The 26,239-nt window shown below is 35.8% G+C and overlaps 1 protein-coding gene across 1 annotated transcript in view; it reads left to right on the forward strand.

The window, feature by feature from the left end:
- The window catches only part of LOC138698933 (pinopsin-like), a 70,195-nt gene that overhangs the window by 14,350 nt on the left and 29,606 nt on the right, over positions 1–26,239 (forward strand). The window contains exon 2 of the mRNA XM_069825131.1: positions 12,568–12,727. Within this exon, the coding sequence (XP_069681232.1) occupies positions 12,568–12,727 (160 nt within the window). The remainder of the gene's footprint in view (positions 1–12,567; positions 12,728–26,239) is intronic.

Genomic DNA, 26,239 nt, shown 5'->3' on the forward strand with positions numbered 1-26,239 from the left:
TACTCACCTTACTGCAAGAACGCTGTATAGAAGAATTTAATATGCGAGCTACTTTTCAATTTATATCAGTTTAACGTTTCCTCTTCACCTTACATTTGATATTATGTTTACGTAGAAACTCAGTCGTGCCATCGGTTTCATTTATGCTATTTCTTTAATATAGAGATTCTTCTCCAGTTCCTTTCAATTAATTAACGATATCTATAATTGGAAGCACTTTAATGTTCCGTGTAAATCTCAGACAATAAAAGCTTCATGTGTTAGTTGTGTTCACCCTTTCAACAGACGCACGTTAGAATTCGGTTTTTGAATAACAGACACACAGACACATAGATCATCAACAAATTCAATTTAAATGAAGAGTATATACGAAAAAAAGTCACTTTGCTAAAACGTTGTCCTAAATTCCAAATCTGAAATATTTTAAAATTGAAGCTTTTAAAAAAGAGATTTACAAAATTATTCATGATATGTAATATTAACAAATGTGTGTATTTTTTACCTTTTTATTTCTGTCGACTATATTCGTGTTTTTATTCAATGTCACTGGCTTCTGTATGACTGTCAATTTACATTAAAATAATGTGTTTTTTGTTCTATTTTCTATTTTTTCCTTTGTGTGTTAGTTGTCGGTCTGAATTAAGTTAATTAGTGTAGCCTATTTAGTAAACTGCCTCTGTAAATTTCATGTTGTATTATTGGCTAAGACCACACCGTACACGAGCCTGCACTTACAGTAGTGGCTAGAAACATGTTTTGTTGTATATTTTTGAATTTACTCATTTTGGTTACTAGCTAAATTATATATATATATATATATATATATATATATATATATATATATATATATATATATATATATATACAGTAGCGTGCAAATTAATCCGAAAACGACATATTTTACATTTTCTGTCATTGTTGGCCTTACAGCTGCTCATACCGCTTTAATTGACATCTGAAGTACGTGTAATTCCATTGTTGAAGGTCTGCAGTTATTATTTTCTTTATAATATGTGACATTTTGCCTGTCGTTTTGTACTTATAAGCATTTCAGTTGTGTTGAAGACTTAATACTGCAATCCTGTGTACATTCTGTCGTCTTCACAAATGGATACAACTCTACGAAAACGGTCTAAAATTATAACATTAGCAGAGCATTCTTCTATGACACAGAGGCAAATTGCTGCAGAATGTCACATCGGTTTGGCTACTGTTAATTCGATCATAAAACGATACAGGGAGACTGGATCCATCACACCCCAGAAAAAAGGAAACTGTGGCCGGAAGAGGAAGACTTCACCTGCAGATGATCGTTTAATTGTCAGGAAAAGTTAATTAAATCCTACACTAACTGCTGTCGACTTAACCCGCGAGTTAATGGCTACCACTGGGGCGAATATTCACGTCACCACAGTGCGGCGTAGGCTTTTGGAAGCTGGACGAAGGGCTCGTAAGCCTATTAAGAAGCAATTGCTAACCCCTGTTATGTGCAAAAAACGCTTAATGTGGGCAAAATTACATCAACACTGGACAGTGAATGAATGGAAGAACGTACTTTTTTCCGATGAGTCTCATTTCGAGGTCCACGGCCACCGTGTTCCTTACGTACTGAAAGGATCCGAAAAAGTAATAGCAGATCATCTCCAACAAGCACCCAAATACCCCCCTAAAGTAATGTTTTGGGGTTGTTTTACTCATGAAGGGCCTGGAGCATTAATATCTATCAAGGGAATGATGAATTCTGACAAATATATTCACTTATTGGAAACCAGAATCGTACCCCAGCTGCAAAAATCATTTCCGGATGGCAGAGGTGTGTTCCAACAAGACCTGGCACCATGCCATACGTCTCGAAAAACTACAGAATTCTTCAACAAGAAGAATATTCAGGTACTCCCCTGGCCAGGCAACTCACGCGACATCAACCCCATTGAGAACTTGTGGTCAATTTGCAAAAGAAGAATGCAAAAAATGGATTGTTCTACAAAGGAAAGATGATTTCTGCCCTCATTGGTGTATGGTTTCGCGATGAAGAAATGAAGAATATTTGTGGGAAATTAGTGGAATCCATGCCAAATCGTCTCAGAGCTGTTATTAGGAACAAGGAAGGCCACATATATTACTGAGGTATATCTTAGATCCTTTTTTTTAATCCCGTTTGAGCGTTTTTGCATAAGTAATTACGTTGTTCGGATTAATTTGCACGCTACTGTATATACGGATGACGTGACTATATTAGGAGAAAATCCTCAAGCGATTAGGGAAAACACGGGAATTTTACTTGAAGCAAGTAAAGAGATAGACTTGGAAGTAAATCCCGAAAAGACAAAGTAGGGGAGGTCGAGGCAGGTTCGGCACGTTAAGGTAAACACTCACATAAGTACAATAAAAAGACAATTTATTTTTCAAAATCTTAATGATAAGTACACTTGATATATTTATATTATGTATATGGATCAGAATTTGTAAAAAAGTGAAGAATTGAATTAAAAACAAAAATAAATTAAAGACGCTACATTTGCCGAAGTTGCCCCGCACTCTGGAGCAACTTCTCAGTATTTGTATCCTCAACAAAATAGGTCATTTCCGAGTTCAGATTTCATTTACAACATAAAAAACTCTCACAGGACTAAATTTAAAATCTGAACGTATCACAAATGAAGTGTCCAAATAAATTTTTCACGACTGTACATGTTCATATGCTCAACATATGTGTGGCTAATCTTTGTTTAGACAGTTTTTTGACTTCATGAAAGCCTCAAGTCAGGTAGATCCAGCCATCTTCTGGTTTGTGTTCAAAGGATGCTCTATATGATTGGATTCTGCGAATCCGAAGGCTTATCTTCGAAATTCCACTCTAGACTTTACGAAAAACATTTTCTTCAGATTGATTGCATGCTCCTTCAAATTTTCAGCCATATCTGAAGCAAACACTCTTTTAAACCGGACTTTATTTTATACATCTGGTGCTGAAAGATCTACTTTCAGCGAATACTTATGTGTAGTTCATGGCACTCCATAATTTTTTCGGCAGATGTCAGGCTTATCTTCTCTTATTATGCTCACATAGAGCTTTCTTGAGTGCGTCCTGGTCATATTTGTTTTCAGTTTTCCACTTGTAATTTAGAACCATTTAACTGGTAATAAATAGGCAACTAAAGTGTACGAGGGTCACTCCAAAAAGTAATGCACAACATTTTTTAAATTTATCTTTTATTCTACACCTTTGCAATTTGTGGAGGTCATAGATAAGACTTTCCCGCTTGTATTCATTTTTAATTTAAGTCGTTCTCGTTAGTGGCTCCATGATAGCACTCCTTCAAGATGGTTGCTGTACTTGACATTCGTCAGAAGCAACGTGCTGTTATCGAGTTCCTGTGCTGCGAAAACGAGACTGTGGGAAAAATTCACAAGAGGTTGGAAAAGGTGTATGGAGATGCAGCTGTCGATCGCAGTATGGTTAGTCGGTGGGCAAGTAGATTATCTGGTGAAAGAGAACACGCCAATATTCAGGATACTCCTCGCAGCGGCAGACACTGCACTGCACGACGTCCTGACAATGTGCAGCGTTTTGACAACATGGTTGTGGCTGACAAACGAGTAACAGTGAAAGAATTGTCACCCCAAGGTTTGTGCCAGGTGGGTTCCGAGGATGTTGACAGAAGCTCACAAAGAAACCCGAAAAATAGTGTTCAGGGAAATTTTGGACAAGTATGAGAATGGTGGAGATGACTTTATTGCAAGAATTGTAAAAGGAGATGAAACATGGCTGCACCATTTTCAACCGGAGACAAAGAGGCAGACAATGGAGTGGGATCATGCTAATTCACCAAAGAAAAATAAATTCAAAACTGCGCCTTCAGCAGAAAAAGTTATGGCTGCTGTGTTTTACAATTCAGAAGGGCTCTTGCTTGTGGACATCATGCCACACGGAACCACCATTAATTCTGACGTGTATGTGGCAACTGTCAAGAAACTTCAAGCTCGACTGAGCTGTGTTCGACCACATCGGGAGAAGCAGGATGTTCTGCTATTGCACGACAACGCCCGGTCACATGTCAGTCACAAGATCACAGACCAGATCAGAAAACTTGGATGGGCAACACTGAAACATCCGCCTTACAGTCCTGATCTGGCACCATGCGATTATCATCTCTTTAGTTAACTGAAGGAATCTCTTCGCGGAACGAGTTTGAAGATGACGACTCCCTCGTGCACGCTGCTAAAGAGTGGCTCAAACGTGGTGGTGCAGACTTTTATCGTGTAGATATATAGGCCCTTGTTCCAATGTGGAGTAAGGCAGTTGAAAGAAACAGGGATTATTTGTAAAAGTGACATTTTGTCCCTAAAGGATGTATCTACGTTCTGTGAAAATAGTTTAGCTATAGGATAAAAATGTAATTTTCAAATATTGTGCATTACTTTCGGAGTGACCTTCGAATAATTGCTTTAAATTACTTTAAACTTTATAATTACTTATTTTATATAGTTAACAAACAATATAGAAACACTATCCTCTTCCTCTTTTCCATAGGGCAAGATCGGCAGCTTACTGCCGAAGTTGCCCCAATTGGCAAAAAAAATTATTAATCAGTACCCTTACTAGGGGTTTGCAACCAGCTTGTCAAGCTCATAGTCTGATACAGATTTAGTCGTTCTAAATAATGATCCCACTCACTAATCTCGTCAATGTTATCGTTACGGATTCTTTAAGACATTCAATATCATAATTACAATAAGCCATGAGTTAAAAAAATATATTTACCTGTCAGATCTGCAACTATCTATATCACACAAGCGATATTCACAGCAAGCGGCCATGTTTTCTCAATACACTACCTCTGAACAAGCCCTTATTTGCTCAGGTCTTCGAAACAAATGCTAAGACGAAGTTGCCCCTAATGCCGAACTTGCCCCGATCTCCCCTATATGATTATGCCTCGTGACGAGAATATTGTACGAAATGGAAATATAAAAATTAGAAATTTATCTTGTGAAGAGGTGGAAAAATTCAAATATATATATATATATATATATATATATATATATATATATATATATATACAGAGTGTTTAAAGAGTACGGGGCATAATTTCAGGTATGTATTTCCCACATGCAGACAATCAAAATAGTTCATTACAACATGTGTCCGGAAATACAACATGTGTCCGGAAATGCTTCATTTTCGAGTTATGGCCTTCACAACATTGAAATTCACCGGAACGTTTTTCTTTCCGCAGGTCGTTGTCATTACAGAAGATGTTCAAAATGTCCACCTCCTGCTTGAATACAGACCTCACATCGATGTCTAATTGACCTGCGAACACGATCCCATACTCCAGGAGTATTGCGTATGTCCTCAGAACATGCCACAATTCGATTCCGAAGGGATTCCAAATCAGGCATCGGAGACGAATAAACCAATGATTTTAAATGGCCCCACAAGTAGAAATCGAGAGGGTTCAGATCAGGTGAGCGTGGAGGCCAAGCAATTGGGCCACCTCTACCTATCCATCGATCAGGAAACCTTCGATCCAAGTACCGGCGAGCCGTACGACTGAAGTGTGCACAGTCTAACGCCTACACAACACTGAATGTAACCTTCGCCTCGGAATGAACTGTCAGAGTGCTCTCTTAATGTCTCCTTTGACGGCAATGTTGTGAAGGCCATAACTCGGAAATAAAGCATTTCCAGATACATGTTTAATGAACTTTTTTAATTGTCTACATGTGGGAAATAGATACCTGAAATTATGCCCCGTATTTTTGGAACACCCTGTATATATATGTGTGTAAGTATACTTACTGAATGGAATGTAAAAGAAAACAGAATTATCCCACAAAAAACTAAAATATATCTCACGTCGTAATGATTCTCCGTGACAAAAGTATATGATATCGAACTCTCCTGAACATATAAAGACCTAAGCTTGACAAGCCTAAAATGCCTGATAAATTCAAAAGTTATGGTAAAAAATGTAAGGCACCTATTTAAACCGTACAATGTATTAATGAAGTCAAATATCTTAATTTTAGGATTAAAGAAAATGTCTTTTGTGTATGGTCCAGAAAACGAAAGTTCCTGATTTTATTAGGGTGCATATTACATACCTAATGTTATATTCTAGATCAGCTGTTCTCAACCTTTTCAATGACGTACCACTATTTTTAATTTAGGACATTAGCTGTACCACTAACCAAATTTATTATGGGAAAAGGCTTGTGTTGCTCCCTGTGTCATAATTAACGTTTATATGTTCCATTGATCATTGTATTTAGTCGTGTTTAATTAACAAACAGTTACTCTTTGAATTTACTCAATGGAGTGCTCCATAAAGTATACAGGAACATGCATTATGTCCCTATTTGTTACATAACAGTAAATTATTGAATATTAGAAAATTACGTAATGAACACATAATATCTTTATTGATGTTGTAATCTGTAACTGAAATACACAAACACTTTCAGGTTCAGTGCGAAGTTGTACTTGTTTAGGAAAACACAACCTTGCATTAGGTTTCAATTGAGTTAATTTGAATATTAAATCAGGTTCAATATTCAACTAGTTCCTGCACTTATTTTTTAAATAAATTACATAAGCAAATCAATATTAAAAAAGTAAGTTGTTGTAAAAAACATAGAAAGCACCCCTGCTTCATTCCCAGATCCGTAACCTAATCGTTATAGGAAATAGTTACTTCGTTGTATCTATCGTAGCATCAATATGCCTAGAGATTCTTTTATGATTTGGACAATATGCACGGTAGACTTTTGAAGAGATTATTTCTCATAATTTATTTCATATACCACAATTTCGATTCCACAATCTTTCTTGCTATCATAACTTAAATACCCTGTCATAACACGATAACATGCTAGCAATATTCCATTTTACACATCATCTCTGTATTCCTCACCTTTCACTGTTGCTACTTCTCGCTACTGGAATTCTTTGCCGCCTGAAGTCAAGGGCTGCCGAACTTTGATTTCTCTCTCAGATATCAATTAGAAGAATATCTTATGAGGAGTTGTCAGACCTAACGCGTTATAAATATTTAATGTATTGTATTCCACTGTGTTATTTTTATTTTTTGTTTCTTATTTTTATTGTGTACACTTTGTTCAATTGTCTTCATAATGTTATTATTAGGACTGAAAAAAAAGTATTGGTTATAAGTTAACAAGCAAACATTCTGATGGTGGCACATGAAAAAGTTATTTTTTTTTTTCCATCATATTAATCATGTCAAAACAAGTGATTATACAAATTTTGGCCACTCAACCACAATTACGAGGGTCGTAAAAAATAAGTTCTCCAGGGGCCGTTAAGAGAAAGAAAACACAATTTCATTGCAAAAATTTATTGAAACAGACACAGCAATTGTTGAGCTATTTTTTAACATATTCCCCACCGGAATTGAGACATCTGTCACATCATGGGATCGACAGAGAGGTGCAGACGGCTGTTAAACGTTGGTTCCGATCCCAGGGGACTGACTTCTACGACACAAGGATACAAAAATTGATCCCACGATATAACAAATATCTTAATTCCAGTGTGGGATATAATGACAAATAGCATAACAATTGCTGTGTCTTTTTCAATAAATCTTTCCATGAAATTGTGTTTTCTTCTGTAAACGGCCCCAACGAAACTAACTTTCTGGACGGTCTCGTAATTGCGGTCGAGTGGCCAACATTTGTATAAGCACTTGTTTTGACATTATTAACATGATGGAAGAAAAAAATAACTTTTTATCTGCCCCTCTCTCCATCAGAATGTTTGCTTGTAAGCTGCATCGTACGTAGAGCTCTGTGCTTACAAAATACTTGTGTGTACGCTCGACTAGTTGCGGTAGCGGTTGTTTGTACGGTCCGCTCCGTATGAATGACCTCATAATACTCGTAGAATTTACATTTACAGCATTACTTGTGTTTCAAATTAATTAACTCAGAACAAACATTGTATTTACAAAAAATATCATTCGTATCAATTAAGTCAAATACATTTTCCCCATGTTCTGAATTCAGTCATTTTATTACCTGTTCGTTGTTGGATTTTTGTTTCGGCTTTCTGATACAACCTCACGTCACTTAAGCAGGTCTACTATTGAGGAATATTCACTGTTCAGCTCTTTGCTCCTTACAAGACTGTAGAGACACCCGGCAACGGTAAGCATTTTGTAAACAATGTACAATATTCAGAAATTATTTACTACCCTGATACCAATACTTTTCTTCAGCCTTAGTTATTATGTCAATCGTGTTTGCTTCTAATTTAATGCTTATAATATGTTTTCCACAGTGTTCATTTTTGTGCACTCTTTATTCAAATGTCCGTTTATGATTTTATTATGTAAACCATGTTTATTTATCACTTAGCACCAATATGTATTCCACTGTGTTGGTTTTTTATTATTACTTTTTATGTACATTTTATTTAATTTGTCGGTTTCTGGTTTTATTATGTGAATCATACGTCTTGCTTGCAACGTTGTATCAATACGTCATCCAATGTGTTTATTTTTAATTTTATTGTGTACATTTTATTCAATCGTATTTGCTTCAAACAATATTAATGTGTATTTCACTGTGTTTATTTTTTCTTTTTCTAAGTACATTTTTATTTAACTGTCTCTTTTGATTTCAATATATAAACCATATCTGTCTATATATTATTATTATTATTATTATTATTATTATTATTATTATTATTATTATTATCATCATATCTGTCTAGCTTGAAACTAATATGTAATTACTTAAATCGGATACAGTTGTATGTTCAACTGTATGTAAACAAGTTTTAATCCTGGTTTAATGTAAGTCAGGGCCCTACGACCTAAACTCTGCCACGTTAAATTAAACCTTTATTATTATTATTATTATTATTATTATTATTATTATTATTATTATTATTATTATTATTATTATTATTATTGGCGAAGATTTTTACATACGGTACTCTATAAACAACATGCTTACTTTTCGTTTCCTTTAGGCCTACATTTCATTCCGCATAATGAATATAGAGCTACATGAGAATTGCAAATTTTGAAATTGTACTTAGTCTATTTCTTAAACACTACTTTTGATATTTATTTAAGTGCTTGATTATACGTGGTATATGATTTATGAGTACATTACAAAGGCTTACTATTTTTTTACTAACGTCTCTGCTGGTAAGCAGAAATAATGTTCATCGTACAGGGTGCGTCAGAAAGAACGGATGGATTTCACATGGCAAGAAAATTGTAAAGATTCATCAACTCAAAAATTTATTGTTATGAACATATTCACCAATACATGCAGTTTATTTATGGAAAACAACATTATCCATATGATGTCCTTGGCTTTCAATACAGGCATCGAGGCGTTTTCTGATGTTCACCATCACTTTCACAGTCATAGCTGGTGCAATTGCCACGATTTCTTCACGAATCGCTGTCTTCAGTTCGTCCAGTGTATGTGATCGATGTTTACAAACTTACGCCTTCAAATGGTCCCAAAGAAAGAAGTCGCAGGGCGCGAGATCTTACCGTAGCCTCGGACAATCTCAGTGCAATAGAATTTCGTCCAGGTGATTTCTTCTTTAATGTTGAACCTGTGATACGAAATGAAGCCACCCACCGCAAAATTGTATTCCGAGTTGGAATCCAAGCGTGGCATCCGATGTCGAAATGGTCCTGAGTGGCGATCACAGACTCTTCATTTTTCAAAAATGTCTCTACGATGAAAGCACGTTGTACACCAGACCAACACCATATTCTCAACTGAAACTGCTGACCCAACAGTCGTGGTCCCCCTCACTATATCTCTCTCCTCGTTGCGTATCGATAGTTTGAAATCCATCCGTTCTTTCTGACGCACCCTTTAGAATGTCCTATGCACAAAAATGTCCACACCATATTGTCCTGCACTATATCGTTCAACCCAAAAGGTCCATCCTAGGAAACGTCCACAAGGCAACTAGTCCATACCAAAATGTCCACGAAGTAATGCTATGTCAGTATGATACTGTGACCAAGGAAAGGAAACTGCTGCGAAAGTAGACATAATAATGAGGCGGAAAAGTAATTAACACAACGTAACTACAGTAACTGGAATTCTGAAATATGTTCAGTCATGATTGAAGTTGTAACATCACAAAAATGGAAGCAAATTCTAATGGTAGACGGTTATATGTATAATTTCCACTCAAAGAGTAAAAATGAGGAGAGCTTTTATTGGAGATGTTGTGAAAAACTAAAGCTCGCCTCACGACAAATAACTACATTGGAGAATGGTGAATACTGTAAATACCAGAACCGAATGAGACCTCGAAATTGTTTTAGCTTGAGAGGACTTTGGGCAGGAATGATGCAATTTTCTTACTTTAATGAAATCATGCAATTTCTGTGACTCCTCACTTATTTGCAAACATTTAGTAACCATTTTCATTAATAAATTTGTCCCCATCTGCTATTAAAAATAATTTAATCTTAATATCTATTTCATTCAACAGATGGACATAGGTGGACATTATTGCGTGGACATTTTGGCATCAGGAAACTGAACATATTTTTAATGTTGACATTTTTGTTTTTGGACCTATATTTAGTGTGGACATTTTTGTCTTTGGACTAAATAAAGACTGGACATTCATGTAGTGGACATTCAACGATGGACATTATGACCTGTAACGCCTCTGCTTACTTTTTCGCGGTCATGATGAATCTGGCTATGAGGTTGGGGCACTTATTATGTCGGATTCTGTTAGCCCCGTCTAGCAGGATGACACTAGTATGGAAGTAGGCAGATGGATGAAGCGATAACAATGACGGCAAAATGAACCCAAGTCCGGCGCTGAAATTTACCCAGTATTTGTTCTTAATGGACTGAGTAAAACCCCGAAAAACCTCAACCAGGCAACTTGTTCCAATCAGGATTCGATCCCGAGCCCACTAGTTTCGCAGTCAGATACGCTGACTACTAATCCAAAGCAATCTATGCGCTTGACTTAAGCGTCTATAACTATCCGACTTTGCCGGCAAACATCGTGCTTCCAGCCGCCACACGCGGTCGCACACTCACGGATGAACGTCTGTTTGAAGGCTCTGTAGTTGTACAGTAGAGGCAAAAATACCGGACCGACCCTTGTAGCTGATTTCATAGCCTTATTCACTCCAGAGCGTCGGTGCATATTCCTTGGACCCGAAACCACTTGTGCAGTTGAACAACAGCCACGCAGCTGGTTTGTTATACTAAAGGCCGCATGTTATCTCTTTCCAATACATTATATTAAAATCATATTTGTCATCTCTCTAGTGAGGATAATTTGTGCTGGCATAATCAAAACTCCCTGATTGTTTTAATAACAATACTGTTGCACATCAAAAATCATTATTAGCATAGCTATCTATATTTATATGTCCAAGGAATATGCACCGATGCTCTGGAATGAACAAGGCTCTGAAACCAGCTACAAGGGTCCGTCCGGTTTTTTTGCCACTACTGTACAATGGCCTACATGCCCAAGAAATGGGTAGCATAATAAAAAAAGCCTACTGAGAATGCAAATATGCAATCAATCAGAAACTGAATGTAGTACCCATACGTCTTGCTGTTGCACTATGCATTGTATAGAGGTAACATGCTTCCACTGGACGTTAATTATTAATTCACTGCTTTTCAATTGAGGATTTGGGGGAAAAACCAGGCAGCTCCAATTTTTTTTTTTTTTTTTTTTTTTTTCATTTTTGAGTTATTTATGCACAGAGGACAAAAAAAAATACGCTCTATCGTTTGGTCGAAGAACCAAGTAGTTCCAAGAATTACATTCACATGCATTTTGGACCTGCCTCTTCTGTACATGCTTATTGTTTGGCAGTACGTTTTTCTTTATTATCTCGAAAAATACTGAATTGTAACTGCCTGATTTTTCCCCTAAACCCCTCAATTATAATTTTCAAGGTTTACAATACGATGAAAGAGTAATGGAACGGAGAAAAATTCTCTCCGGCGCCGGGGTTTGAACCTGGTTTTCAGTTCTACGTGCTGACGCTTTATCCACTAAGCCACACCGGATTCCACCCCGGCGTCGGAAGAATCGTCTCAGTTTTAAGTTCCAACTCTTGGGTTCCCTCTAGTGGCCGCCCTCTGCACTAAGTCATAGATATCTATGAACCTAGGACCGAAGTCCACACAAGTGCTGAGGTGCACTCGTAATGAGTGACTAGTTGGCCGGGATCCGACGGAATAAGCGCCGTCTTAAATCACGAAGTGATTTACGCATATCATATATATTATTATAATGTACCGAAGTACATATGATATTTCCATGCAGAAATTCTGCGTTATCATACCGTTCCATTACTCTTTCATCGTATGATAACGCAGAATATCTGCATGGAAATATCTTATATACTTCGGTACATTATAATAATATATAAGGTTTATAATGTTAATCAGTTAGCCATATTATATCCCGATATACAAGAACTGAATGGATGAGAATTGCAAGAGAATCCCAGATACTCTGTGAATACATCCTCATAAGCCGACATGTTCCTCTTCATGTTTCAGCTGTGGACGCCGCTCAACGTGGTGCTGTTCAATCTCGTATGCTCGGACTTCTCTGTGTCCATCCTGGGGAACCCCTTGACGCTGACGGCCGCCCTCGCCCGACGATGGATCTTTGGCCGCACGATGTGCGTTATCTACGGTTTCTTCATGTCACTTTTAGGTACTGTGTTTCTTCATCACGCTCAATTAATATCAACTCGCCTTCTCTCCGAAGGAGAATTTCTCTTTTCAAAGACGGATACATTTCAATGACCATCACCAACCAAAACTAAAAGTAATTCGATCCCTGTGCCATCATAACGTTGCTCTCTGTGCACCATGAGAGGTGGATCTACTTTACGTACTTCAGTTGGACGACTCGTAAGATACACGTTATACATAGCCGTTTCACGGTAGTTGAAGTATGACCTTGGATGCGCTGTGGACGAAAATGCGTCTACTCCGTAAGATTTCCACGTGCTGCCGCCCACGTAACCTGCGCGAGATAGCTAAGCCATCGTTAAACTACAGTGAAACGGCTTCTACTGGGTGTTCATTTCAAAGTGTGTCATGACGTCACTGTTGTTGGGTCACCGATTTGAAGCGAGTTTCAGCTTATATGTTAGAGAAGTTGCCTATTATTTAAGGCGTTCTTCAATCTGAACTTGAGAACGTGTACGATATAACTTGAACGTCGTAGCAACAGATGGCGGTCTGTACGGTCTGTGTGCTACCATAACCTCTTTCGAACTGTGTTTTGCGCCGGCAAGTCGTACGCAGGGTATTCGTTATCATCGGTTGCGTACGGTAACATTCCACAACACAAATCAAATGTTCCGTGTCCATGTTGACCGTCGAAGTTAAGGTCAACAAATACGTAAGTAATCGTCTTAACCCTCTCCCGATATCCCAACAGTATGTATTTCAAAACAGTTCACATTCCTGCCACTACCGGCGTTACCGTACGTATCGGCACGTACTCTTCAGAATGAACGCCGTACTCGCTAGGCAACTTCTCTGCCTCATAGGTTATACACCTCTGCGGAAGTGTAGGAAGATTGAATTGTCTAGGCTCATCGGCTAGCCACATGACGGCATACAGCGAGCCATGACACACTTTGAACTGAACACCCAGTATAGCTGTTCACTTGGTCTTTTCTCTTAGGGTTGAAGGGCGTGACTTGCTGATTCATAAATACAGACATTGGTGTACACTCGGCGCAATGGATAGCTTGAGAGTGTAAACAGTCACGCAAGGTCACATGCTCTTTACCTCGCCATGTGGTTGGCCCGTATGGGGAGGGAACAGACTGCGGCTTGTTTACATACTCAAACATCCACTGCGTCGTCTATACAGTCATTAACAGGCATTAACAGAGAGGGTAATAAATATTTAAATAGCCATAAGTGAAAGGTACGGAGACTTTAAAGCTGGAATATTAAAGTAGGTATGTTATATAATATCTGTGATGGTTGGTCAAAACATTATAACTTCAAAAAACCTGTTTTGGGATACAAGCATTTTTATTTTCACTTTTCCTATACAGAACATAATTCTAGTTTACATACAAATGTGAATGAAAATAACGTAAGATTAGATGGAGATATCACGGATATACCAAACGAAAGAGAACTGTTTTTTTTTTGTATAGGACTGCGCTTTCAACTATAAAGGGCCATTTTTTTAATTATCGTATTCTGACCAAACACCACAGATATATACTTGTAATTATAATATAGGTATAGTAATATATGTACATTATACAATGCATCAACACATTTAGGTCTATAGAGTAAAAAATTCATTTGTTATTGACAGTTTCTCTAGGCTCCAGGGCATCCAAAAGAATAACATCCTGCCTATCCCAAAAAACTGACATTTTCGCCACTGTTGAAACTCACCACCCACGGCCTCACTTGCTTGCATCTACTACAGTGATGTCAACTGATGCCCATAGGAGCAAGCGCGCGCTTTAGAGCCCAGGAGAGCCTGAGCGGTTTACAGCGGAAAGGAAAGAGACAGACGAAAGAGGTAGTACATGCCGCTTGGTCGAGCTATATACAGGGATGGCCAGCACTGATTCAATGGATAAAGGGAAGAGAACTTATTAAAACTGTATCCATGTTAATTTTTAGATTTGTCTGAGAAGTATAAGTGAATTATAAGAATGTAAGTTTTAATTTTAAAGTTCATTTTTCACAAGTTTGCTGTTTTATTCAAAAGGAATATTTTCTCAACTTTTTAACAGAAAAGTGAAATTTTCAGATATGTTTGTTTAGTAGCCTTACAGGTGCTAAAACAAGTTTTCGTAAATCTAATATATCGTAAATACGTATTTCTGAAGATAGTGTATTAAAATGTTTGAAAATATTCGCATGAAAAATGTTTGTAAGGAAATTAATTAACAAAGCAAATACTGTTACATCAGAAACAAAAGATATGTGCCTATGTGTTGGTAAAACGTCAGCTCTATAGCTTCAGCAGATTTCAAGATAATTTAATATTCTGATAACAGAAAGTTGCGTACCAATATCATCTAAAAGCATAATGCGATAAGAGTTTTATTATGTAATATTAGTTACAGTTAAAACATATAACTAGACAACTTTCCTTTGTACTATAATATCGTTGTGATTACTTTTATAAGGCTAAAGATACCATCAATATCAATTTCAACTTATCATGTGATATTCAGTGTCTTTCTTTGGGATAACACTTTCTTTATGTTTAATTCACTTAGTACAGTACAGTTGTAGGTATTATGGAATTTGTATGAATATTCCTTCTTTACTCTTTATTATGTTATTAACGTTTAAAACACAACTGCAATATTAGGCTAAGAAATAGGTGTTAGTACTTTTGTTTTACAGACAATATAGAAAATAACAAACAGAAAGAAGCCATATAAAATTAACGACATAAAATTTCACGTTCCGTTTGAAGTTTGTGCACCAGTGTTTTCTTAATCCAACAGGTTGCTTATTTCTCCTTCCTTACCTTGCGCTTAATGCCCGCGCACGAAGTCAAGGTCAGAAAAATGCGCTTGCTTTGACATCACTGATCTACTGTATGGTGTCCGTACACCTTTAGCAGACGTCGATTGATGTCAATGGGTGCAATTTGTTCGGCAGTGAGGAATTCCAGTAACACATCTGTTTCTTGCGCACCTCTACGTCAGATACCAATTTTGGTAGACTGCCCTGCTGCCACTATTTCTCACATGGCAATCAATCTAACAGGACATTAGCGTGAAGTTTTAACCAGAGATAGGAAGCTGGTACAGAAACTGTAAAGTTGTGTGAGATTGGACTATATCTCTACCAAAAGAAATGTAGTAGCGCAGCTCTCAATGTCAATGAACAAAGACAAACATGTATCGCCGGATGGTAACCAAACTTGTGTCCCAGTCTTTTACGGCTTAGAACAAGAAAACAATGAACGAATAATAAAAAAAACAATAATTTGTAATTATAAACTTCATAACTGCCAATCTAAAATAATTTACCCATACATATAAAAAGTATAAAATTATGATTCTATATATTCACATTATAATAAATAACAATTCATTTTATCAACAGCAATCTCACTAGAGGTATTGATTTATCTAGAGAAAATCAAAACTCGAGGAGTGGGATTTCATTGACTATTACATGATTAGAAGAAAGTATATAAAGATTATAAGTAACAAAGTACTCCAATACAATAAAATATTAATTGGCTTACGAAAATACAAGTGTCTTCAAATGTATTATTGTACCATCTCAACATTACGCTAGATGGCAGTAGTGTTTTATGATTATGTTTTCTTGTTATCAGTTGTGTCAACTATGGAATCTTCATTGAACTCTGTGGACGGTTACTAGCAACGAGTTAAATACTAGTATCTAACTCGTTGGTCACTAGTCAAGAAGGCTTTCTTGATTCAGTTTCATTTTTATTAAAAGATTTGCATTTCAGTTCAATCATCCGGATCCCAGTAATCAACGTCACTTGACAGATTATTTTCAATAACTCTTAGTATTAAACAATCTCTGATACGTGACTATCCATAATAATATATAGCAGAAGCTATAACAAACATAACTTAAATAATATAAACAAGTGTTAGAAAAGTTTTAATTAGGGATGATGAAATAAACAAGAAACGTTTTAATTAACGATAATGAAATAAAAAATAAACATGAATAATTTTAAAAGAAACAATTATTGAAAGTAAAATTTTAAAATTTGAATGTTTTAATGGTTGGTGGTTCAGTTGATGTTAAATTGGACGTATGCGTAAAAGAAGTGAACTCGTTGATGTACAGCTGTCAAAAGAAAAAGTGGCCGCTCTCCTGAAACAAAGTTCCCTTCGGGTATCTTCGCTACAATTCGGAGACAGGCGATGTTACATGTTGCTGGACCAAGTTGCCTGATATCTACAGTTATAATTGAAGTATTCTGTGTGTTATTCGATAGCGTAATGGTAGCGTTCAGGTCTCTTATTCATGAGGTCCTGTGTTCGACTACAACCTCGTGCTTTTTATGTTATTCTTTGTTCTGTTTTTTAGAGAGACAAACTATACATAATGGATCCTTTCTCTTTTACGATTATTTTAGTAATTAACATCAGGTTCATTAATATATTATGCCATAACTTTATCATTATCATATTGTGGCTGCAAATGGAAAGAAAAAAGATTTTATTGTCAATAAAATATCTTTCGTGGCATAAACAAAACAAATTTACTGGCGTCGGCCTTAGAACATTCAAACAATTAAGCGTTCAAAAAACAAAACAAAAAGCCACAATTCAATATTTAGTCTATCGTCCTCTTATCTCGATCGTCTTGCAGTCGAGTGGGCATGGAATCGATTAGTCTTTGCAAATAGCGACTGTTCTTAGACACGATATTCCAGGCATTCTGAACATACATACATAAGTGTTCTGCCCATGGGCAGGTCTTTCATTGCAAACCCAGCAATCTACAATCTTTCCTTTTTCTGCCTTCCTCTTAGTCTCCGCATATGATTCACATATCCTAATGTCGTCTATTATTCTTTTCAACCAGAGACCCAACCAATCCCTTTTTCTCTTTCTAATCAGTTTCAGCATCATTCTTTCTTCACCCACTTTTTCAAACACAATCTTATTTCTTATTCTGTCTGTCTACTTCACACGCACCGTTTTTCTCCACATCCACATTTCAAATGCTTCAATTCGTTTCTCTTCATTTCGTCGTAACGTCCATGTTCCTTCTCCATACAATGCCACACTCCACACAAAGCACTTCACTAGTCTCTTCCTTAGTTCTTTTCCAGATGTGCGCAGAAGATCCTTCTTCTTCTATTAAAGGCTTCCTTTGTTCATGTTTGCAGTTTTTCTTGGGAAGGATAGGCCTAAATGCGGTAACATCCCGTTGCTTTCCGCACACCACTATCTCTTTCGCATCTTATTAAATTCCAGGGGGCCCAAGCGTGGCGATGAGGAGAGTGGATTTGACTAATTGGGTCCTCCGGACTTCACCGAAAGTCACGGCAAGGGTTAAATATTAGTTCTATCAGGATGTTTGACCCGATCAGAGAACGGGAAATCCCAATTAGCCTTTGCCCCCCGCATCCTGGACTAACTTCTGCGAATCATCAAAATCTTAGAGTGTGATTGGGCCAATTTTTCCGAAAATGTTTCCACACTTTTGCCCTCGTAGCTCAGCGGACGAACGTCGGAATTTAGATGTCAACGTCTCAGGTTCAATTCCTCGTTACTCCTTTTCATTTTATTGTGGTTCAAGATAGTATAATGTAATAATACAAAAAGAAAAACTAATACCAGTATTATGCAACTGCATTTTTCCAAACCTAATATTAAATTTATGTTATTTATATCGCTAAAGAACGATTCCAATATAAATAACTTGAATATTATTTATACAGTATCACTAAAGAACGATAACACAATATAAATGATAAATATCGGTTTGTTTAATTAATATAAGATATTATATAATACGTATTTAATTATCTAAATAAAATAACCTATTTTACAAAGAAAGATGGTTATTTGTGTTATAATAATTACATACATAATATATAGATTATTTATATTGCGAAAGAACAATAACAATATAAATAACTTGAATATTATTTTATAATGCTAATGAAGGAAAACAGAATATAAATGATAACTTGGATATTATTTATATCGCTAAAGAACGATAAGAATATAAAAAACGTGAATATTATTCATATCGAAATTTCATAGATTTATTACAGATGTATTTAAGAAATTGTAGAAGAATTAGTAATTAGTAACAGTGTCCTATTTATTCTTCTTGGAGCCAAATTTGTAACTTTTAAAAGTGTGGTTACTATGTTGAAGTGTATATGTTGCTACGGATGCTTGATTTGTTATGTATGTGAGTCAGTTATGGGATGCTTGATGTCGTCGCAATGTCGTAATTATAGTTTGATTGTGTTTGTGTGACTATTGTGTATTAATTTATGATGTATGGTACGGAAAGCTGCATATTTGTGTTATAGAAGTGTTACGTATGTGTGTTGTTAATGTTTTTGTATGTTTCAAATTGATAACTGATATTTGTTTTGCAATCGCAATGCCTAATTTACGGATTGTTTTTTGTTTTGTTTACATCGTGTAAGCTAATTTAATTTTCTTTTCTATTTCTCTTATGCATATGTTTTTTGTGTATAAAACTATAGCCCTAACATACATATGTAAAATAGGGCTACTCCTATTGGAGATACAATAATAATATTCATATCGTTATAAAACGATAACAGAATACAAATGATGACTTTAATTTTATTCATATCTCTAAAGAATGATAACAAAATATAAATAACGTGATATCCATAAAGAACGATAACTGGATATAAACGATAATTTGAATATCATTTACATCGCTAAAGAACGATTAAAAAATGAAATGAAAACTTGAAGAAGGCCCGAACCCACAACCTTTGAATCGTTAAACAAGCACTCTGCCGCTGGTCTACGAGGCGCAGATATAGAACACTTTCATAGTTCCGGAACTGCTTGTACAAGCACATGCATCGTGTAACATCGCCGCGACCCGAAGTGGACTTTGAAAATATTCGCTGTTCACGAGTGCGGCCACTTTTTTTTTTTTTTTGACAACTGTACTTGGTGTATCCCTCAACTTATTCAGGATTTACGAATGGTGTTTTTCATATATGACCAGTGATGTTTATTAATTCTTGTTCTTGAATGCCAATGCGAGTCATATTTGAAAGTGCTGTGCATCGACTGGAGTGGTTTGTAATTTTCTGATTTTTGACGTCCAGACCAGTGCAGTTTGAAATGTTGGCAAACAAAGAAACAAATGCTAGGGTAGTGATAAAAATAAACAAATGCTAGGGACGCGATATAATTAAACAAATGCTAGAGACGCGATAAAATTGTTCGATAAGCAGCCATGATTAGTTGAAAGACGTCCTTTCGTACCGTTTTATTGGTCAAAAGTAGTGTGACGTAGTGTGACTCTGAAACATGATACAGTGTATCTTATTATCACCAGGTGAACAAACAACTTTAATCTAATAGTGTATCTTATATGTGGTACATAACATTAAATTCATAATTGTTTTCAAGAAAATTTTTCATTTCTATTTTAATAACACTCAGGAAGTTCGTATCGTAATTCTTCCTGATGTTGAACTTGAACTGTAACGCAACCGAATGCATAGTAGCACAGCAGCACGAGACGTCAACAGACCAGCAAAACAAACAAGTATTGACGGCTGGTAAATACACTTGTATTTCAATGAGCATTTAACGAAGAATAATCTGGGGAAAAATAAACGTATTACACACTCTTATTTGGATAATGATTTAATAAAATATGAGTTTACTTTATGCAATCATGCACAATATTAACATCACGTAAATAATACAATAATAACAGAATATCTCACTTTGTTCAAAACCTGAACTATTAATATAAATTAATAATATTCTTCAAACTATTCACGACTCTACACAGCTCCACAGAATGCCACTATGCGTTGTTTATGTTAAATACGTATCATCTGCAGTGAGAGGGAGCAGGGCGAGGCGCGGGTGAAACCTATACTCCACGCTGTACTCAACTAAAATCTACTGTTTTGGTACGAACTTCGTACCTATGGTTTTAACCTTTACTACAACGTTACTAACAACCGGCTCAGAGGTTGTAGGTATATATATATAGAGGGATTAGTATCCTCAACACATGTTATAAGATATTTAGTAGGATTTTAAATGAAAAATTAAAAAAACATGCTGAAACTTTCCTTCTGGAGTGTCAAAATGGCTTTAGAAAAGGAAGATCATGTGTAGATCCATTATTTAGTATCAAACTATTGTTGGAAAAAAGAAGAGAATTTAATTTAGAAACCCATATAGCTTTTATTGATTTTGTGAAAGCTTTTGATAAAGTCCGAAGAGACCTTTTATTCGACATATTACAAGAAAAAAATATTCCAAATTTGCTATTCCAAAATATAATAGAAATCTACACGGACAGCAAAATAAGTGTCAAAATAAATAACTGTATATCCGAAAGAAAATTAGTTAATAATGGAGTTCGACAAGGTTGTCCACTATCACCGACTTTATTTAATATTTATATAAATGAAATTATTTTAAAATGGAACCAAATCTACACATCAGGAATCAAAATAACCAGTGCTCTAACATTAAATACCTTACTCTATGCCGATGATCAAGTCATAATTTCCAATTCAGAGGATAATTTACAAAGAGGATTGTATACATTAAATGAAATATTAAAAGATTTTGGGATGGAAATTTCAGCACAAAAATCAAAAGTAATGGCATTTTTAGGACAAGACCCAGTGAGAAGTAAGATAATACACAATAACCAATGCCTCGAACAAGTGCAAAATTTCAATTATCTGGGTTGTGAAATATCTTATCAAAATGAAAAAGATGTGAACAAGAAAATTACCAAATTTACACAAATTCTAGGAATAATAAACAATACATTAAAAGCTAAATTAGTACAAAACTCTACAAGAATAAAAATATATAATACACTAGCATTACCCACCCTTCTATACGGAAGCGAGATTTGGACATTAAAGAAAAAAGACATGAACAGAATCAAAGCAACGGAAATGAAATTTTTCAGGAGAACAGCAGGATATACTCTTTTAGACCGAAAAAGGAATGAAGAAATTTTAGAACAATTAGAAGTAGAGTCAGTAGAAGAAAAAATCACCAGATACAAATTCAATTGGCTAGATCATGTAAGAAGAATGGAAAATTCAAGAATCCCAAAAATTATGATGCAATATAAACCTAGAGGACATCGTCGACCAGGAAGACCGTTAAGAAGACTGCTAGATGGGGCCGAAACAGGTCTACAGAGGCCTAATTCGTGAAGGATGATGATGATGATGATGATGATATATATATATATATATATATATATATATATATATATATATATATATATATATATATATATAAGGAGGTATTAATTTCGGAACGACTATCGCAAAAAATCAATGTTTTCTTCCTTTTCTGGATTGGTAACATTTTTTTGCGAGATCGTGCGTATTTGCTTGCTTTCCGCACAAAACCAATCCGCGGTAAGTCTAAAATTCCACATTTAGTATTCCCAACCTAACACACTTAACAATTTCCCTCTTCTTACCGCTTAAGTGGCATATTGATTTTACTGCTTTAGGCTTCTAACATATTATTTTTAGAGACGTTCAATATAGTAATAATTATAAATTGGAAACTTACCACTGCAATCTCACCTAAATTCCACTGTTAATTATTGTTTTTAAATATTTGCAAAAATTAAGTAAACTCTACAACTCCACTAAAGTTACTGCATTCGTGATGCAAGTAACATTAAGGAAGCAGTGAAAAAATCAACAAGATTCCAGATGCCGATGTTACTACTGCAATATGTTATATAAATAATATTGTTGAAATATTAAAATGAAAAATAAATCATTACATAACATTACCGTTTGTTTTGAGTTCGCATTTATGGACTGGGGGGGGGGGAAGACAGATGTATATCACGGCTTGCTGGAGTATAGTAAACACAGAAAACATTTTAAAGCAACAATGTTGAAGATAGATATTTTTGTTTTAGAAATTTGCCGTCATTGAACAGAAATCAAGATGGAGATTTCATTGCAACTAATTAGAAATTCCTCTTTCAGGTATGTAATAAACGATCTTCGCACAAAATAATGTACGATATATGAGTGGTATGTTTTCTTTCAATTCTCGGAAATTAAAAAAGCTCAACTACGTTTCGCTTTTTCAAAGTTTTCCTCGAACATGAAAATTCAACATACCGCTCTTGTAACGCATATTACTATTATGTTCGTCTGTTATGCATTCCCAAGTAATTAAGAGAGAGAGAGAGAGAGAAAAACTCATCCGGTCTTAATTAAGGATGACCACGAGGATCCGGAAATGAATAGCAAACAATAGAATTAATTAAATATGAATATTGTTATAAAAATAAAGTGTAATAATTAATCACCATTGATTATCAATTATAAAATAAAATCTGAGAAGATGACTATAAAATATACTGATAAAAAATGATTTTATTTAAAATTAGCATATCCTTAATTAAGGCCTTCTGAGTGGTATAAATGAAATTGTATAATCTGCAGGGAATCTTTGAGAATTTACGAGGTGATTTTTTGAATTTCAAAAGATGATATTGATAATTGTTTTAAAAAATGATATGTAAATTTTGGTAAGGAACTCCGAGCACCAAAAAATAAACCTGTCACTGACCAATTGAAGAGAGGGATGTTATACTTGGCACTAAGGTAGGGAATACAAGGTTCATAAATGGCCCTCTTTTCCTGATCAACCTGATGAGCTTGGTTTAGATTTCTCTCCATGCGTATAGTTGGATCTATGATAATAGCCTTTTGTTGTTGCCTGTTTATTGCTATTATATCCGCTCTTCTGTGAGAGTCGTCTTCAGAAATACAGTGGACCTCTTCATGAACTTCCCAACCCTTGTTCCGAAGAAGACAGGCGATAGCTCCACGGACTCTATGATGCCTGTTGTTACGCAATAACTCTCCTTTCCGACAAAAGCCCAACACGTGGCCAAGAGTTCCTGTCTCGTTGCAGCCTGGTTGACGGCAATGGGTCGTGCTGAAAGCTCTGCCAGGAAAGGAGCGCACTGCAATAAGGTTGCAGGACATCTTGATTGCATTAATATATTCTGAAGACGACAAATTCCTTTTGGTGCTGACCCATGAATTGGCTCTTGAATATTCTTCATAGATGACTACACCTTTCCCCTTATGAGGTAACTGACACCAGGAGTCAAACGATCTCTTTCGCAATTCATCACGCAGATGTATTCCAGTTGTTCGAGGTGTTATGTTGGCTTCAGGGATTTTCAGGCGCTTGAGAGCAGTTTTCTTCTCCTCTTCAAGATTCCTGACAAGAAGGAGATGATCATCACTGACTTGTGAGAGTCGTTTACAGATGTTAAAATGCTGAATATTAGTTTCCCATTCGGCCTTAATAAGTCCTAGGCCACGTACTTTTTTTAGAAGAATATAGCATGTCTTTAGGTGTATCATCAGGAAGAGATATCATTTCTTTGACAGCACTTCTAATTACTTTATCTAGATCTTTAAGGAAGCTGTCAGGGAGCTGATCAAGTGGAGCACATTGCAAAGGATAGATGAGCCCAGGCCATATATATTCATTCACAATCTTCAATTTCTGATCAGGCTTCAGTAATGGAGTTTGTGTAAGATTGTTAAGATCACTTGTTAAATTTGTTATAATTTTATTTTTATCTAAGAATATTTTGTCGCGAAAATCAACTCCCAGATATCGAATTGTTTCAGATTTATCATCAGTACTATGTATAGCTGATCCATGAAGTGAAATGAGAGCTCCTTTAGTTAAAACACCTCTTTCGAGAATTATACACTTGCTTTTAATAGTGTTAATTTCAAGACCTAGTTCATCTAATTTACTTTCAGCCATATCAATGAGAGCTGTTGCTGACTTTTCATCTTTTCCAACGAGAGCCAAATCATCAGCAAATGCGAAAGCACTTAGGTTTTGAAGATCATTGGAAAGTGTAAAACCATATTGGTTGCTAATTTCATGATCTGTTAAATTTTCAAGAACGCAATTCAGTGCCAAATTGAAAAGTATTGGAGACAATGGAGAACCTTGAGTAACGCCTCCCACTCTTTCATTGGATGAAAACTTATATGATCACTTTGTGTATTTTCTGGATAATATATTACATCTTCACTCTGTTGGAAAACTTGTATAGGATCCTGATTGTTTTTTTATTGGGTTATTTTACGACGCTGTATCAACATCTAGGTTATTTAGCGTCTGAATGATATGAAGGTGATAATGCCGGTGAAATGAGTCCGGGGTCCATCACCGAAAGTTACCCAGCATTTGCTCGTATTGGGTTGAGGGAAAACCCCGGAAAAAACCTCAACCAGGTAACTTGCCCCGGCCCGGATTCGAACCCGGGCCACCTGGTTTCGCGGCCAGACGCGCTGACCGTTACTCCACAGGTGTGGACTCCTGATTGTTAACTACTACAGAATTTCGATTTGTTGTTTCGAGGGGTTTTTGCAAACTCTGTTGATATGTAGCTGAAGTGTCAGTAATGATTTTGTTGGGTGAAATATTGCTTGGGTTATTAAAATCTGATGAATTAGAAAATGCTGTGGTATGCCTATGTGCCAGTTTTTTCTCCTCTCTTCTGGATGGGCTTTACCCATATGTATATTTATTCCTGCATTGGATTTACATAATTTTCAGCAAATTAGACAACGTGCTGTTTCTTCATTTGTGCTATCTTGTGACATTTTATAAGATAATTGTATATCAAACAAAATATTTGTATTTCACTATTGTGACTGAAGCATTTCAACATTTAAATTTATAAAATACATAGTTCGATAATAATATGCACCAAAAAGTATAGACTATAAATTGTTTGTTCAGAAGTAAAAGTTTCGTAAGTTATTTATAATTATGTCCTTAGCAACCATGTATCAAATCCACAAAATATATATAAAAGTAAATTTCTTCTGAAGAAATGAAAAATAACTGTCACTGACATTCACCTATATAAATAAAACTGTATTCTTCAATATTATCACTTCGAACAATAAATACTTAATGATATTACCAAGAAAGACTATATTAAATTATAACTCCAGGTGGCCTAAAACTCTTTTGGAATGGTCACCTCATGGTAGAAGGAAGCGGGGTAGGCCAAGAACAACCTGGAGAGGACAGATCCATAGATTGATGAGTGACAGGTCTCTGGAAGGAGATGAATGGCTTGACCGGGAAGATTGGCGAATGGGAATACAGGGTAACCGCTAAATAGTGGAGAAACCCTCAAAAGCAAGCAAGCAGATCAAAACAATACCATTCAGCTCAATCAGTTCATATAAAAGAAAAAAAATTGGCAAAACGTCATTTCTCACACTAGTTTATTATACCGTGTCGGACTGTAAAGAAAACAACTATAACAATGTCCATATTTTGTGTGTCGTACAATATAAATTATATAGTATTGTGAAATTTTAATTTTCCTACCAATTTTTTTATTGTTCTATTAAAATTATAGCATCTAGCCTATTAACCTGTTATATACTATAGCATACATTGCG

Source organism: Periplaneta americana, chromosome 4, assembly GCF_040183065.1.
Source record: "Periplaneta americana isolate PAMFEO1 chromosome 4, P.americana_PAMFEO1_priV1, whole genome shotgun sequence".
In the NCBI taxonomy this organism is placed as follows: Eukaryota; Metazoa; Arthropoda; class Insecta; order Blattodea; family Blattidae; genus Periplaneta; species Periplaneta americana.